We start from the raw sequence: 17,252 nt of genomic DNA on the forward strand, positions 1-17,252 counted from the left end.
ACTTTGCTGTTTTGCGGACAGGATGGACGATCCTTAGCTGGACGTCCAAGGACTCGTTGGAGAGTGCCGCTTTCCACTGCTTGTATGTGCGTTCTGCCTGGGGCAAGTCCTGTGTTTTTGCTCTACATCCACAGAATATGTGGAATACGGTAGGGCAGGCGCCACGCCAGGGCCAAACAAAGTTGCAGTGGGTAGGGTGTATCTTAATCCTGACTTGTAATTCAGGATATGCGTCAGCTTGGATAAGCGCCAGTCAGTGCATGGTGAATATATTAGTCAAGTTGGCAGTGCACTATGCAAGTTGGCTTTGAGCTGTAACATCGGGAAATGGAAAACTATAATCGAAGCAACAGTTAGCACAGCGTTCTTCTCTAACTAAATTTCCTTTGCCTTGTATCTGACGGTAGACTAGATTACACATTGTACGTGAATGCAAGCCACTTAGTATCAAAAATTGGTTCTCTTAATAACTTATAATCTAACTCCAAGCAGATTTGCAAGCATATACTCTCAGGACCAATATCAGCATGAATTTGACTTTTATTTCTTACCACTTACAAATTACCGGGATAACAAAAATGCATGCAGCAAACAACATTGCTCCACCAAGCCATCGCTGCTGCATTCCACATCAAACAATGCAGTAATACGTGAAAGTACTTCTGATCACCTTAACAACACCATGTTTGGCAGTGTACACCTCCTTATCTTAAGTATCAAAACTGACAATGTGCACAATCTCAAAGCAAAATAATTCGGCAAACGAGACTTATTTAAAATACTTGTTATGTCGCCCTGTTTACCGTCCCCAAATGGGGTCACAATCTAGTGAACAGAATTAAGGTCTTCACAAAATTAAAAGCTGTTAATATTCTACAAGTTCTCCGCAGACATCAATATACATAATGCTTCAACAGCAAATACTCTGCAGCTTTTTCAAAAACAGTCCCGTGCAAAAACGCAACTTAGTGTTTTTAAGTTTCATACCATGTCTAATAACACGGCATGATAAATGTCTTGTAGCAGCACAACGCTCTCAGACAGCACAAGCGGCACCAGCCACCGATGACGACAACACGTGCATAACCGAACGGAGCTCTTGCTTTGACCTGGTGTCTCACGTAGTTCAGTTCTGGATGGCTCAATTCACCACATCATCCCCTAGCAGTTCAACCAATAAATCAGCCATCGCCTTCATCGTGCCAGCCTCATGCTGATTTGTAAGACACAATCTAAGGGTGCCATCCGACGACTGCCAAAAAAAATTGTTATCAGGGATTAAAACACAATGTCTCAGTCATAAATGAAAATGTAATGTCCTCCATTGAATCTACAAAAAAGAATATGTTTTCTTATCTACGAAACAAAAAAGTAAAAACATTGCCCATGATTACGTTACTTCCTAATGCGAAATTTGAGCGCAGCTTCTCAGCTGTTTCGAACAAGACACGTATGTACAAATTACAGACAACTTTTTTTAATTTTTCACACGTATTCCATCAAGAAACACTCCACTAACAGTTCTTGGCTGTCATGAAAGAAGCTTTGTGGTCGGAGAAGAGAATAGAGCAATTTAGTAATCGGAACGTTGCGGGAAGCAGCGCGTGGGCCAATAGGAACGTTGCGCGACGAACAGATAGCAGCGACTTACTGATGCCCTGAGGCATTAAATATCGATTAAAAAAAACTGATGCCGCTGACGCCGCTAGCGATTGAAGCGAGTAAGAACGGGATGCACGCACCGTGATCCTCTGACAGCGAGCCGGCGTTTCGGCAACCGGAGAGCGCCCTCACCGCCACGCAGGAAGAGGGGGGACCCCCTGCTCCTCTTTCTGCATGGCGGTGACGGTGTTCTACGCAGTCACGTTGTCTTGACTCGCTAGCGGCGGCAGCGGCATCAGTCAGTCGCTGCTAGCGCTGCCTCCGGCGACCCTCCCCCCCTCCCCTTCCTTTCCTCGTGTTCTCCGGTTGCTGCGCGTGCTCCCGCCCCCATCGTTCGCCGCTGAGTGTATCCCCCTCCCCTCCTCCTGCGAGGCTCCGGTTGTCGAAGCGCCGGCTCGAACTGGGGGGATGAAAGGGGGCGAAGCTGGTTACGAGGCCGACGCGGTCGACGCCGACGCCGAAGACGACGACGACGCGAAACTCAGGTACGGGCGCCAAGGAGCTGCGCTCTAAAATTGGGAATAATGAATGTTTCATCTATACAAACAGGTGTAATTCACTATGCTCATCTCAGGCACACATCACCCCTGGTTAGCAGGCAGATGTGCACAGTTAGACACTTTTAGGCCGTAATAATTTTTGCTTGCAACGGAATAAGGTCGACAACAGGTGGATGTAGATCATTCTTAATACTGACACTTTTTCTGCGGTCTCTCGTGCAGTGAAGAACTCAAGACGTCCCAGTGTGTGTGGAGGTGTCTGTCGCCTGAGATAAAAGTTTTCTTGCATTACATCAAGCTTGTGTGCTTGGTACAAAAATTTTAGACCCTGAAGATCCGCAAGAAAAAGGGAGAGCCAGCAGCGCCCCTTCAGCCTACACGACCATTCCTAAAACAGTTGAAGTAGTGGCTGCAAACGTATACCTAGAGTGCGTCTATCCATTCAAAGTTGGATAACTAAGCTGAGTGGACAATCCTCTGGTCTAGGCTCCAGTGATCTAAAGATTTGCTTGAGTTTTAGGATGCCCTACCATTAAATGATCCCAATTAACACTGAAAACATTCTGGCCAGCTGCCCTTTTTTTTTTTTTTGTTCAAGGTGCCAAAATATTTGAGCGACTATGAAAATGTGACTTCCTCATTGGTGATTGTAAGAGGTATAGTGGGAGGTCAATCGCTTTAATTCATCCAGAAAAAATATCCTTTTCTACATACCATGCCACTGAAATATGAAAACAAATTGAAACTGAACTTGTTTTGCAATTATATTTCCCCTTTAGAGACTTCAAACGAACAAAACGCTATTGATAATGCAGACATTTCGCTGGTCACTCCAACTTTATGACTTCTTTTTTTTTAATCCTTTGGCAGCACAAAATGAATGCATAATGCATTAGCAATTTCTTAGCATGGTTGCAAACATAAAAATTAATAAGAGTGCGTGCCCGGCTCGAGACAAGCTCACTGTAGAACTGTTGGTATAGATCTGCGCTACTGCGCCACACTGCTAGCCAACCGCAAACAAAGCTGCAGCTTTAAATTCACTGTGCAACTGTCACTAGCCTGTCAGCGCCAATAGCTCTGTTATGCATGATTTTTGAATGCAATAATTGGAGAGAATACCTCGAAGGCACGTAAGTGAATAAGATGTTTAAAGGCACATTTTAGGGCAGAGAAGACTTACTCACTCCTGATTAACCACTGGAACAAGTAAAGTGCAAGTATATTTCCAAATATACATGGGGATATCTCCTGTGAGGATCTACAACTGGATTAGCAGTGGGACAGAAATGTAACAAAGCACTGGACATTGCAATGACATGGTTAAAATATTTCAGCCTCTTTAAGTAGTAAATGGATAAATTCATTAGGTTCTCATGTTCTCCGCATTGATAAATATCTACAGAATGCCAGATGTACTGTCTTCTGAGAAGTTGTTCATCTCAAGTTTTAAGTCTTATTTTAGGCATTCACCAACTGCAAAAAATATAGAGTATATTTTATTTACACCCACACTTTTGGTTCAGGATGAGTGACTTCACATCATAACATTGGAAAAATTATTTTCTTCATATAGAGGCTATTACTGATGCCTTGATTGCACTGATAAGTCAGTACAAGGAACTGAGCTACATGCATGTGTGGTAAATTATCCCACTTAAGTTGGATAAGCACAGATAACAGGCATTATCATGTCTATTTAATCTCCTCTTATGTGATGTCGACAGTAATCAATCATAATGCTGTAGCACTGCAACAATATTCACTATATGCGAAAAAGTGGAGGAAATTGCTTCTCACATCATGGCGTAAAATAATACCGTAACGGATATTAACAACACCTGAAAAGAGCAGGTTTCACGATAATACCAGTTTAAGTAAGAACTTCATCGGCTATACCAGTGCAATGCGAAGGAAGCTATAAGTAGCTCGTCTTACAATGAAGATGTCCAAATAAAAACAAGAAGTTTAGCCAGTGTGTCCTGGGAATTCATCATGTAATAAGGTAATCATTCTGTTACTTCATCAGTGCATTCTGCTGGCGCTGGGTTGTGGGTATTTTTATTCATTTACTTATGATAGATGTTTCTGACATGAACAAACCATTCACACGGCTCTTCCCTTTTTTCCTTGTGTCAAACTCAATATCTTGGAAGGATTGTTCAGTTGGGATTCTGTTGAGAAAAAGTGACTCGAACACTTTGCACTTGCAAATACTGGCACTACCTCACGCACCAGAGATTTTTAAGCTTTCTACTGCATGCCAAGCAACACTGAGGCTGTCTTCACAAGGCGCCTCCCTTCGCTTTGTCACACTGTGTAACCTAGAATGTGGCATGCTAGTCAGTGTAGCAGAGCGACTTTGGACCATGACCTGCCTTCACTAAGGCCAGACATGAATAAACATAACGAAGTTCATAAACAAGCGGCCCTCAACACAAGGGCCAATGAAGAAATCATGACCATTCTGCTGAGAACCAGTACACCAATTGCTAGGCAGATGGGGCACTCGAGTCACTCTCCTACAATTCTCAGGCATCAGTGTTGACGCGACAGCTGACACCGCCTAATCAGAAGCTGATTTCTCAGCTTTCTGTGAATTTCAGCGGCACTTGATTGATCCCGGCACTTTTGGTGTTCGAGATTGCGAAGTGAGAAGTTCAAGCCAGTGTAAAGCCATTCTCGCGTTCTAGTTATTTTCAGAGTCCATTCCCTGTTTTGGGAGGAGAAGCTGTCATTTCCCATTCCCTACCAACAATTTGCTGGCACAGCTGTGCAGCACCCGTGGCTGCCCATGATGCTTGGGTGACTGAATGTGTCCTCACTGTAATTGGGGCACAGGCCCATTGGGCTGCAGCTGAAATGCAGGGTACAGCATGGCTAAGGGATGGACATGCTGTCAAAGTAGCGAGCAGCTACGCCGCAGCGATTTCCTGGTCGGCCTGAGCCTTCGGTGCAGACTGATGGTGGGGGCATCCCTGTGCGACTGCGTTGGCTTCAGAAGGTGGCCATTGCGCAGGTTGTTGGTCACGGGGTCTGCGAAAAGGGAAATAAGAGCAAGGGAAGACGATGTTCAGTAATAATACAAGGAAGCCTTCACAGCGTAGGACAAGACATAATATGGTATGACTAAGTTTCCAGTGGACATGATAAGACTTGATTATTATAAAATCATTACTATTATTGATAACTTAAAACTAGGTTCCTCTTGCGGGCCCCACAATATTAACTCTAACATATTGAAGAACACTAAAGTCTACATTGCTCTCATATTATTTCAAATATTCCAACGGTATCTTGACTTTGGCACACTACTAGAGGACTGGCAGACAGCTAAGGCGGTTCCACTTCATAAGACTGGCGACAAGCAATTTACCAGCTAATTTTCATCCAGTATCATTAATTACCATATGCTGCAAAATTACTCGATAGCAGTAGTAGTACTGAACTTTATTAAGGCGCAACACTTAAGCACCCAATATATTGATGGTCTGTTGGACGAGCACGTGCTGTTCTTCCTCACCATCAGCACCAAACCATGTCCGTCCAGGTCCCGATAGTATGGGAGGGGATGGGAATAAAAAATAGGCAGTGCGAATGGTTGCCATAACGGGCAGGGAAATTTGAACATGAAGGATCGCAGCCCCATTTGCAAAGGTATAGTCATACAGGGGTGGTGAGTTTATTCAGCTGTATTTGTTGACGGATGTGAGCCTCCCGCACAGAAATAATAGGATGAGGGTCGAGGTAGTGCTTACGGTCGAGGCGGGCAGCATTGTAATATTCTTTGATGGTCGTTATATCTGTATCATAACATCTATATCTGTTATACCTGTGTCATCCATGTGTTACACCTGTGGCAATACACCTACATACATTCTGTTCTACTTCACATATTACTGGTGCTATCTCTCTATAGCTCGTGCTTCTCAAAAAGCTAGTCCAGTAAGCTCTCGGAGAAACGCCGCTGCACAATGAGCGACTTGAAAGCAGCAGTAACCGATGAAAACGGAAGCGCTACTTTAACTTGCGTCCTGACGGTCGTATATCAAATACATGCGCACGAAATGGCATACCATGTTGGAAAAAACTACAGAAAATTTTCTGATGTTACGATAGAATTTCTGTGCGGTTTTTGTCGGGAAACCTGTTGTGACAACAGAACATTCTGTAGTAACATCAGAAATTTCTGTAGTTACAACAGTAAAGTGCTACAGAACTACAGACAACAGAAATATACTACAGAAAAACTACAGAACTACAGAAAAGTACTACAGAAAAATGTGATGGTTACGACAGAACTACAGGATATTTTATCGCATTTTTGACACAGTTCTGTAGTTTTTTTCGACTGGGTATATATATATATATATATATATATATATATATATATATATATATATATATATATATATATATATATATACATATATATATATAGGCCCTTACTTCTACGAGTTTAACGGGATTACTCCACCTTGAAGCCGACGCGGCTCGTGCGAACTGGCTTGTTCTCGCGGCGGCGGGTCGTATAAGGGCGACTCACTGATCATTGAAATGCTGTTTTTCGCTCTTTCAGACATGTTGACAAAAACTCGTAGTGAGATTCCGAATACGTCCGATGACCAAAGGACCCGAGCACCTAGGCAAACTTAGCCATGAAGTCACAGCTAACATCACACCTGGGCCCGTATTCCGAGTTTGCGTCGATATCGAAGTGTCGCTATCTCACGTGACCTCGAGGCATCTAATTGGTCGAAATGCCGGAACAGGGTGTTGCCACTACGGAACCGGAAGAGGTGGCAACACAATGTTCCGGCATTTCCACCAATCAGATGACTCGAGGTCGCGGAGATAGCGACACTTTCGATAACGACGCAAACTCGGAATACGGGCCCAGGGAGGCTTTGCGGTTGCGCTTATGCTGTTACGGTTTTTTGTTGTTATCGTTGCTGTTTTAAAATTATTTCCTGCTTGCTCTTGCAAATTTTGTATTACACACATTAAAAGAGATTCGATAAGGAACACAAGGCAGCCGCTAACTAAAAAAAGTAGAAAAATAAATTAAGGAAGACACTTAGATCTCCATTTGAGGGCATGACGCGATATAGATGTAATGGATTCCACCCGTGCCTTCCATTACGGTTCTTCGTTAGCATACATGTAGCTTCTGCTCGCTTAATTCCCAATGCAGTCAGTTACCGGTCGTAAGCGACTATCCGTCATAAAGCCCCGCTTCAAGCAATTCGTATCAGAGCTCTTTAATATTAGCAGTTGCGAAACTTCCCATAGGGCCCATGTATCAAAAAACGGCAGTTTTGAGTGGTCAAAATTCGGGTGTATACGAATAGTGGCGGTGCCCGCGGCCATTAAAGGAAATTGCATCTAAGTTGCAAACTTTAAGATTGTTGATAAATGAGCAACCACCAGGAAAATAAATTTAGTTGAAGACTTGCAGTTGCAAAAATTCTTAGAGATAACAGCCGTAGAGTGAATTAAGATGGAAAATAAGAAACGAAAAGTAGTTTCCAAAAGAAAATGGCGACAATTGCAAAAAGCTTTGGTTGACCGCTTCTAGATGATCCGACAATTCATAGACACCCGAAAAATGCACACAAAAACTAGACACTTTTTGAAGTGGAGTTTCCCAACAGATACGATCCAAAAGCTTTGATTTTTACTAACGTACCTGAGTGGCCTAGAGGTATGATCCAAAAGCTCTGATTCGTACTAACGTACCTGCGTGGCCTAGAGGTGTATATCATGCGTGACTCGGTATCCAAGAACACTGGAATGTTCTTATTCCACCTTCCCATCTCAAATCTGCAAGCCGACTTTATAGCCATTCTAGAACACTATGCCGAGTTGGCAGTTTCTTCCAACATTGTGACGTCATGTGGTCTCGTGACGTAACGCAATCCTACGCCCCAATCCGTGCTCGGCCCTATCAGCTACCAACTACCAACTACCATCTTGTAAATCCATGATAGTGATGCTCACAACGCCTACACAAGGGTTTTCGCCGAACAGGAGCCGAAAGCTGCCGCATCATAACTGCCTTGATATGTATAAAGCCTTAATGTGCTTAATTAACTTTTCTTTCTTAATCTGTATTAAGAACTCTTGAGCTGTTTAGTGAAGATTTTTTTTTTTTTTCAGCAATGCCACATCCGACCAGGCGAGGTTTTATTAAGACTGTTTTATAGTCACCGAGTTCTAGCTTGTACACAACTGAAAAAGCTTCGCCTCAAGCAAGCTTGAATGCAAGTCTATTAATCTTATCAATCATCTCTGCAAGAGAAAACTTTTAGGCTAGTTTCATTACCTCTGAACATATAGGCGATCAAAAATGATGCTTCTCCTCTCCCCCCTAAACTCAACCCACGCCGGCGCAAAAGAAAAAAAGAAAACAAGTCACGACGGTGCCCCACGCACGCATCATCCCACTCGCCTAAATTGGGAGCGTCCAAAAAGCGGGCGTGCCCAATAGCCCCACTGACATCAGTGAGGAGGCTGCGCGCAGCGATGTGACGCTCAAGTCGGCTGCGAGAGGTCGCCAGGACCACTTTTGAAAATTTATTTGCAAATTATTGGCGCCACGTAAAGCTTTCAAATCTGGCTCGAATACTCACAAAGGCCACCTCTATAAATCGCTTGCATTACAATTTATTTTACCGCAAGTAGCATTTCAGGGGCCCTTTAAGCACCGAGAAACGTATAAGACGCATCCTTCAATCACTGGCCTCCATGCACTGACCAATGAGAATGATGGGTAGCGGGGCTGTATACCTACGAACCGCTTGACTTTTACCAACTGCGCTGTAAATCTGGTACAAGGTTCATCCAAGTATCCCTCCTATACTTATTTTCGTTTGCAAAACGTCTATCAAAAGGAAGAAAGAGATGTAATTATTCACACATTACCTATTTCTCAGCTGTGCTTCGTGAAGGTGAGCCTAGTCTGGTATTCCCAGAAATATTGCGAGCACAGAGTGTTTTCGCTCGTCATCTGTTTTGGGTACGAGTTTAGACTGCAACAAAATGCTCATAACAGCGCTCTGCAAAAATATGACCGCTTCCCTAAGGATCGCGCAATTAAAGCTCATTACAATAGCAGAAACTTCATAGTAGCTGAAAGAACAGCACGTTGACCAAAATAGATAACAACTGTTCGTTAGGAATGCTCTCGGAAAAATAGTCCGAGCAAAAAAAGACAGCTATCTAGAAAAAGTTTAACTTTTTTTTTTAACAAATATTCGTAATTTGGACACCTTTTTGCAGCAGCCAAATGCTTAGAAAATCGTCGATTTCCAACAACACTGCGCCTACAATGGAAAACTCGAGCAAATCGGCTCTGCTACAACGTTACCGCACTTATCGCATCGAGATTTCGCTTTTTTTTTTTTTTTTTTTTGTCTTATGCTTCATAATCGCGATCGCGCTCAACACAAACAAGAAGTAAGCAGAGGGGCGGCAACGTTTACACTCCTTTGTCCTGCCTCGCTCTGAGCCAAACTGCTCTGTCGGCTCTCTGGTTCTCTTCGCGCTCTTTTCTCTCCAATTACGTCAGACCCAACGACCAACATCGCTCACAGAGCGAACCAAGTTGAAAAACGGTAACTCAGTGCGATCGCGCGGCCCGCGGGCGCCGAAAGCGCCGTTCCCTTCCCGCCTCCCAATAAGGCGCAAGGGCTTAAATAGCCCGGTAAGTTTCGTTGCCAAAAGCCGGTCGAAAGACCGAACCAATCCATCATTTCTTTCAATGAGCGGCGACCTGCGCGAGGTGACCTTGGATGTCGCCAGCGGTCGGCTTCTCAAGTAACAAAGGCAAGCGCGGCCGCTTCGGACCTTTCCTGGAATGCGCTCCGTTCAAACAACGCGGGGAAAAGTGCGGTAGTGTTACGCGGTATTACGCGACGTGTGAGCCTAAGTTTCCCCACTGCTGGACTAGCTGGTTCGTAAACGGCGCAGCTCGCGCGAACGCTGGAAAAGAAGCCGCGACAAGCCCTCAGAAAAAAAGAAGAAAAAAAAAACTGGCCTGCATGTGCGCCGAAACGTTAAAGGTATACTGAATAAACAAAAGAATTGCCGCCGAGATTTCTAGCGCATATGGTAGCTATTGCGTTGAGTAACCAAAACAACACACTTTATGAACAGAAATAAGCGGAAAGTAAGTATTTTAATGAATATTTCTCAAATCGCCGCACCTAGCGGCCTCCTGTAGAAGCTCTGACAAAACCGGATATCACGTCACTTTTACCTGCCTCCATCATGCCCCCATCGCGAGCGATCGCATCTTCGCATCCGCTAACTTTTCCCTTGCTCCGCGCGGACGAACTTTTTTTTTTTAATAAAATGTAGCGATTTCTGAACATTCTTAGATGTTTCTAAAACTACAAGATACGAAGAATCAAACCACATAGTGCATATTAAGTCAGGCTACGCTTGTTTCGATATCTCAATGACATGCTGAAAAACCGGCACTGCGGAAAAAAAAACAAGTTTGAAATTCTTGCCGCTGCTTTTCATGGGAAACTTACGGTGTAAAGAATATGGATTTTTTTCTTTTTATTTTCTTATAGCCTACATGACTGTTATCTTAAATATTAGGCATAGATGATGTACTCCGCTTTAAACCCGGTTCCGGCAGTCGCGTTTTGACAGATCAACTCATCCTTCGCTCCCTACGCGCAAACAGTTGCCCTCCGTACGCGTCCCCCTCGACCTCTTTCGTCTGCAGCATATTCCACCCTCCGCAGCATTGTGCACAGCGCGACGCGGGGTAACCGAAGCCGGTCAACCAGCTCAGGTGCGGGGGCGGCGGTGGCGCGGGGACCGTGACGATGGGTAAATGTGACGTCGCATACGCCGGCTCACAGTCAGGAGCGCGTTGCTTCCGACCCGGCGGCCGCTCAGAAAACGTCAAAAATGCAGCCATCCGTTCAAAACAAAACTGAACTACGTGTGTGTACTAGTGTAATCGTGTCTTAAGAATGCAATTGTGGTGATTTCTCAGTATTCTTGGATATTTGTTCAGTATACCTTTAAAGCATGCATGTCTCATCTCAAACCCTGTGAAGTCGGAGAAATTTCCGAAGCACTCCTACAGCCTCTTCCAAATACCGGAGGACGAAGAGCTGACTGTTAAAAACTGTGCCACCCCTCACCCGCCTTTCACTTCACCAATCCTCATTCGTTGCAAACAGAGCAATTTATCAGCAATTTTATATTCGTTAACACTGCCCCTATGCCAGCAAGGAACGGTATACGGCTCGGTAAAAGCGGGGCTTTATATGTGGGGGTGGTGGCCTACGCTATCGCATTACCCTGAAATACGCAGCTTAAATGTCCTCCATCGTTTTTTTTTCTCTCTCTACTATGTTGCTGTTTTGTGCAACCACTGACAGTCCGCCTGACAGCCGCAGGCGGCGAGGCAGTCAGCCGACTCCTCCCAACCTCCGAGTTTTGACCCATTCAGGCCGTCAGACACGCGCCAGATATGGAGATTTTGACATCTGGACTTACAAGAGAGCTTTGACGACATATTGATGAGCCAGCCGGAGGCGAGATATATCGGATGCGACCAACGACGATGCATTTATATCCCGAGTTGCACAGTTTAAACTCTGATATCATTCATTCATTCATTCATTCATTCATTCATTCATTCATTCATTCATTCATTCATTCATTCATTCATTCATTCATTCATTGATACTGTCAGCCTATGCAGACTATTACAGGATTGGAAACAAACAAAATGCACAAAAAAAGGAGTACATTTCAGCAACTACAAAAGTCCGACACAAAAATACAAGCAAATACAGTGAACGTAAAGCAGAAAGTCAAACAATACAGAAAAAAAAAGGAGGGGGGGGGGGGAAACAGATTATGATGAAGGACAACTTTTATATAGGCGCGTTTTGTTCAAAGTATGTTTTCAGGCTTTCAAGAAAGACATCTAGAGTATTACTTTTTACAATGCAGTTAGGCAGCATGTTCCACTCTTTAATCACACGAGGAAAAAAGCTGTATTTAAAACAATCATTATGAGAAAGCGGCACAGGAATATACATACTATGGCGATGTCTTGATGGCTCATTGGGGTGTATTGCAAAATAGTGTGATGTGTTAATCTTAAAGTGACCATGGATTAAAAGCAAGAGATACTACAGCCTTTCTATCTTAGTGCGGCATTCTAGTTTTTCGAGGTTGGCTGATTTGCACAATTCGGCCGGTCAATTGGTTCTGCGGTATTTATTGTAGATGAAACGGGAAGCAAGTCTTCGAACTTTTTCAATTTTTGCTTTGTTAGATGCGGTGTAGGGTAAATAGCAGATTAGAAATGCGACTACACCCATGCTACCATAGTCAAACTCCGTCCAAAAATGCAGAACATATAGGCCATAGAGAAAGCACTCACGGAGACCTTTGGAGTGGGGACCACGGACGTAGTCGTCGACGGGGTTGTTCATCTGGTCGAGGTACCGTTCTGCCAGGTACCGGAACACTGCAGCAGGCGATGATCGCAGAGGTGGGGAAGAAATGTTAGACATGCCTTGCCACATGGGACAATTCTTTCGGCACGAGAGCTATACGAAATACCACACAATCGAAGCGTAGTGAACTTTGGAAGATTAAGTATATCGCATGTGCAACCGGGCAGCACTTAAAAATATTCGCCTCCCAAATGGCGAGTCGAGCAAACCGTGCGGACTTTTCGAGCTGATGAATTGAGCGTTATAAGTTTGCTCAACTCATACTCCGCGTGGCTCACTTTACTACAGGGGGCAGATCGAACATCGCCACACATTCTGCCCACGTGCTCTCTTGTGACCATCGGCCACCTCCATAGCAATCTTCTTAAGTGAATTACCGACACCGGGAAGAAGAAACCTGTTTTTGTTGTCGGACATGCGTAACTGACGCTGTGGCAGCAATTTCAGCATGCTAACTTTCATCAGAAACGCGAAACAAGCATTACAATTAGCCAAGGCTAGAAACATCCCACAGACCCTACGGATAGGGTTTCTCATAACGCCAACTGTCAATAATTTCTTGTTTGTCCTCTTTGCCAGTCACATGGTTATGTTCATGGTTACGATATTCGGAGCGAAAGTGCCTCATGCGGCTCTTGTTGCGGAAACTTCATTAACACCTCCCCCACCCCCATTCGGGCCATGGAATCAAATAGTGACTGCTTCCCAATACAAGCTCGGCTGCCTGTATTCCGATGTCGCTGTACTTTGATATAAGCTGCGCGGCACTTGCTCTCCCATGTCGCTTTACTTCGCTATAAGCAACGCGTCACTTGCTCTCCCATGTCGCTTTACTTCGCTATAAGCAACGCGCCACTTGCTCTCCCATGTCGCTTTACTTCGCTATAAGCAACGCGCCACTTGCCTTCGTTGACGTTGAAGTCCTCCTTGACGGAAGTTCGGTACAGCCGAAGCTGCATTCTCCTAGCCAGCTCCTCGGACTCCTCCCTGTTCGAAAAAAAAAAAAAAAAGGAAAAAAATTACTAGGGTTCAGTGCTGCTGAACCAAATATTGAGCGAAAGCATTAGCTGCGGGTGACCGAGCGTTCTTCTTCTTTTCTTTTTCTTCTTCCTCAGCCCCCATACAAAGCCCCGCTTTAACCAAGCCGTATGAACGTGCCTTAGTGGCCTATAGGGGTAACGTGAATGCCAGTGTCCTAGCAGGCTGATTATGACATAACCGTCCCATGTGAAACGAGAGACCCAAGTTGGCAGCTTCTGCCAGCCCACACCCTAGTGTCACGTGGGGTGTGACATCATAGCGTCACGTGGGTAAGACGTGACTACCGGCCGCGCTACGCTGAAGGCTCGAAACCTGGAGCAGTATTGCTCCTGCGATAAAATATACAGCAGATAGCATTCCGCAACAGTGAGAGCAGTGTGAAATAAAACTAAACTGCATACAATGTGGATCGCAAGATATTACATATCAAGATCACATATAAATGTAACGTGAGCTGGTCGCACTGAGCAGCACTGTACATTTCTACAGCGGGCAGGATATTAATAGTGCAGTTTTGCAATTTACTAACGTACACAATAAAATCAACAGCCTCAACCGATTTACCATGTAAAGAGAACGCGACCTTTAAAATTTCGCATACATCTTGTTGAGTTTTAAATGCAAGCGAAGTACGTAGTTATTGCATCAAAAGTGCCCCATTCGCACACGGGATATAATTAAGTGTTTGGGTTCTCAAGCTTCCGCACCCCCAGCAGTTGAAAAGCAGTGTGACATCGAACAGAGGCCGCTGCCCGTCTGTGCACTCAGAAGTCGCAGTAATTTCGCTGACGTCCAGCCCAATATCCTCTCTGCGGCGATTGAAACTGTGAGACCAATATAGTGAGAAGTATTAAAGGAAAGAAAAAAATAAAAGTTCACCAATGGGTTCCAGTGGGTATACAAGAGGTGCAAACGAGGTAAATAAAAAAAAAATAAAGATTAAAATAATATAAAAAAAAAAACAGAGAGTAAGGCTATCAATAGCGTAAAGAATGATCATTGTAATGATTTATGTGCGTCTTCGATTTGCTATTTAGTATGTTACAACTTACAATACTATAGATGTCTCCTTCCTTTAGGATCAGTGATAGTTTCAGTCCGACGTCATCGTGAACATGTTCAGGCGTACACCCAGCCACCATGAGTGGATGAACTATGCATGTCAACCCACGGTATGTGAACTGATGTCTCTGCCACATGGGCATTTTCTTAGGCTATTCAGTCGGAAGACTTCGAGATTCTCAATTGGTATCGAACTGGAAGAAGCGCCGCTGCAACACTCGCGTACAGCCGAAAGACTCCACCTTACACCACTGTTGTGGCAGCACCGTAATCACCAGTAGTTTAACAGAAATAATAACATTCGACTAAGTTCAAACTGAAGAGGTTGAGAACAAAATATTAATTCTTTACAGCCTTATTACTCACTGTAGAATTTAACGTCCTTGTCCTGGACAAAATATGCAGTAGCATTCATGCGTTCGTAAGGAACGTGCAGGTATTACGGTATTATGCTAGTGGCAGTGTTTAGCGCAGCGACTGCCCTTTCTTTCTGCTATATAAGTTTTATCCATAGTTTCAACGCAACGGAGTTAGAGTCGTTCACCGAAATTCGGCGTCGTCGCCGGCTTTGGCATTGTGAGCGAAAAATCACGAGTATTTTACACATGATACTGCTCTGGTTCTACACCCCAGCGCGTTGGTGCGAGCGTTAATTCCTCGCCTGAGAGTGCACTCAGCCGCTGCTGGAAAGCTTTTGAAATATCGATAGATTTCAGCACTGATCCACTCGATGACCACCGGAGCTGCCCGGGTAGCAGTGTTTTATTGGCTTCTATACCCAGTCCATCCGAGGACATTTTCGACGACTGTGATAGGGGTATACCCGATACAATTTTCCGCTTGTACTTCATGTGATGGCCGACATGGGTCGCCAGCTTCGCCCCATCTGCTCTCTGTTCCTACGTTTCGTATATAAAGACAGTGCATATCAGATGGAAGACCAAATAGTGACCCTCGGAGCTTAATTGCTTTTAAAAATCAAGATTGTGCTTATGGATTGTTTAGGCTCATTTGTCCTATGGCAGCCGATATTTCCCGTACCATAGTGCTACTACTTGATCTATCTATATCGTCCTCAAATACAAACTGTATTAGCCGGCTCTCCTGAAATTCTCGAAGCATCGTTGCGGGTAAGCCTCAGTCTTTGGAAGTCGTTTCATCTTGCCATCATATGAAGTAGACCTGGGTTCATAGATGCGCAGAAGTGATCATACATATCAGTCCAGGTACAACGGCGGCGGCAGGCTATACCCTCGACCGCATGACTCTGTGGTCACCAACCTGTACATCCCGCATGCTTCCAACATTGGCGGAAGGAAGCCTAATTTACCTAACTTATTTTATTTTACGCATTCACGGTTTTTCTTGTCCGCTTTCCACATGTGTTTTGAAAGAGACCGCTGTTCTTAGACCACTTCTTTCTGAAAGTTCTACGGGGGCTCTTTGGATGACTTGGAGTGAAGCTGCGCTGCTTGTTACGAAGACGGAATGTGCTGTGAGTACGACAGGCATAGCCAGGCAGTCGCATGAGTCCCAAGCTCAGAACCGCTCACATACACGGACATAACTGAGTACTGCATACACAAAGAACACTCCCACCATCCCACAAAAACCCTCAATAGGACAGACGTATTACAACATTGCCTGGTACTAGCTCCGTGCCTTAATCACAAACATAACTAAAACCCTAAATAAACGTTTCTACCACCACCACCTGCTTCCAGGGAAACGGGAAGCCGCATTTCGCATACGTGCACTTTATGCAGAAAGGAATGCCAGTAAGTTAAGGCAGTTTATCTATCACGTTCCCGAATGAATGTAGTGATAAACTGAAGTATTTTATGAAGTGCCTTTAAGATTTCCAAAGTAGCTTTGTTTGCGAAATGGATGAGCCCCAAGCTACGCCAAAATGTGCCAAATTGCAAAGCCCTCCTCCCAAACGCGCTGCAAAAGCAAACAGAATAAAAAAGGCACACTTGCTTGGACACTGTCGCTCTGTCCATGAGATCAATCTTGTTCTGCACCAGCACCATCGGTATGGAACCGCACTCGTGTTCCACCTGGAAAACGACACGAACAAAACTCACCAACCGCAAAGACAACGTCATGCACTCTAAAAACGAATAAGCCCATAAGGGAGTAAATTAGAGGCAGTAGCTTGTTCTCTGGCGCACTCCTTATTAGGTACTGGGCATGCGGCCCGAGCCCTGAAGTTGATTTTCATCACTAGAAATGCGGAATACCTATGGTCGTCAACGGAAGGCGACTCTCACTCCAAAATATGCGAAGTTGTAGCAATTACGAAGATTTTACCGAAGAGTTCAATGTACTCTAATTGCTAACACCAAAACCTCTCTTGCAAGGTTAGAATTCACCTTTTATTGCTAATTGCATCAAATAAATATGATTTAAGAAGGAAATATGGTTCATATGCCAACGCATAGCATTCCGTACATTCAGTGTTGAAAATATACCTGAAGGGCTAGCA

The 17,252-nt window shown here is 44.4% G+C and overlaps 1 protein-coding gene across 4 annotated transcripts in view; it reads right to left on the bottom strand.

The window, feature by feature from the left end:
• Nucleotides 1-2,033: 2,033 nt before the first annotated feature.
• The window catches only part of Rab23 (RAS oncogene family member Rab23), a 58,363-nt gene continuing 43,144 nt past the window's right edge, over nt 2,034-17,252 (bottom strand). For 3 of the 4 annotated variants that reach the window (XM_084578891.1, XM_084578889.1, XM_084578890.1), the window contains 4 exons: nt 16,745-16,824; nt 13,566-13,648; nt 12,586-12,672; nt 2,034-5,198 (listed from right to left, as the gene is read on the bottom strand). In XM_084578891.1, the coding sequence (XP_084435017.1) occupies nt 5,062-5,198; nt 12,586-12,672; nt 13,566-13,648; nt 16,745-16,824 (387 nt within the window). In that variant the 3' untranslated portion in view covers nt 2,034-5,061. The remainder of the gene's footprint in view (nt 5,199-12,585; nt 12,673-13,565; nt 13,649-16,744; nt 16,825-17,252) is intronic. The other variant, XM_084578892.1, reaches the window with a different exon arrangement.

Source organism: Amblyomma maculatum, chromosome 9, assembly GCF_055883805.1.
Source record: "Amblyomma maculatum isolate TAMU_Amacu chromosome 9, ASM5588380v1, whole genome shotgun sequence".
Taxonomy (NCBI): Eukaryota; Metazoa; Arthropoda; class Arachnida; order Ixodida; family Ixodidae; genus Amblyomma; species Amblyomma maculatum.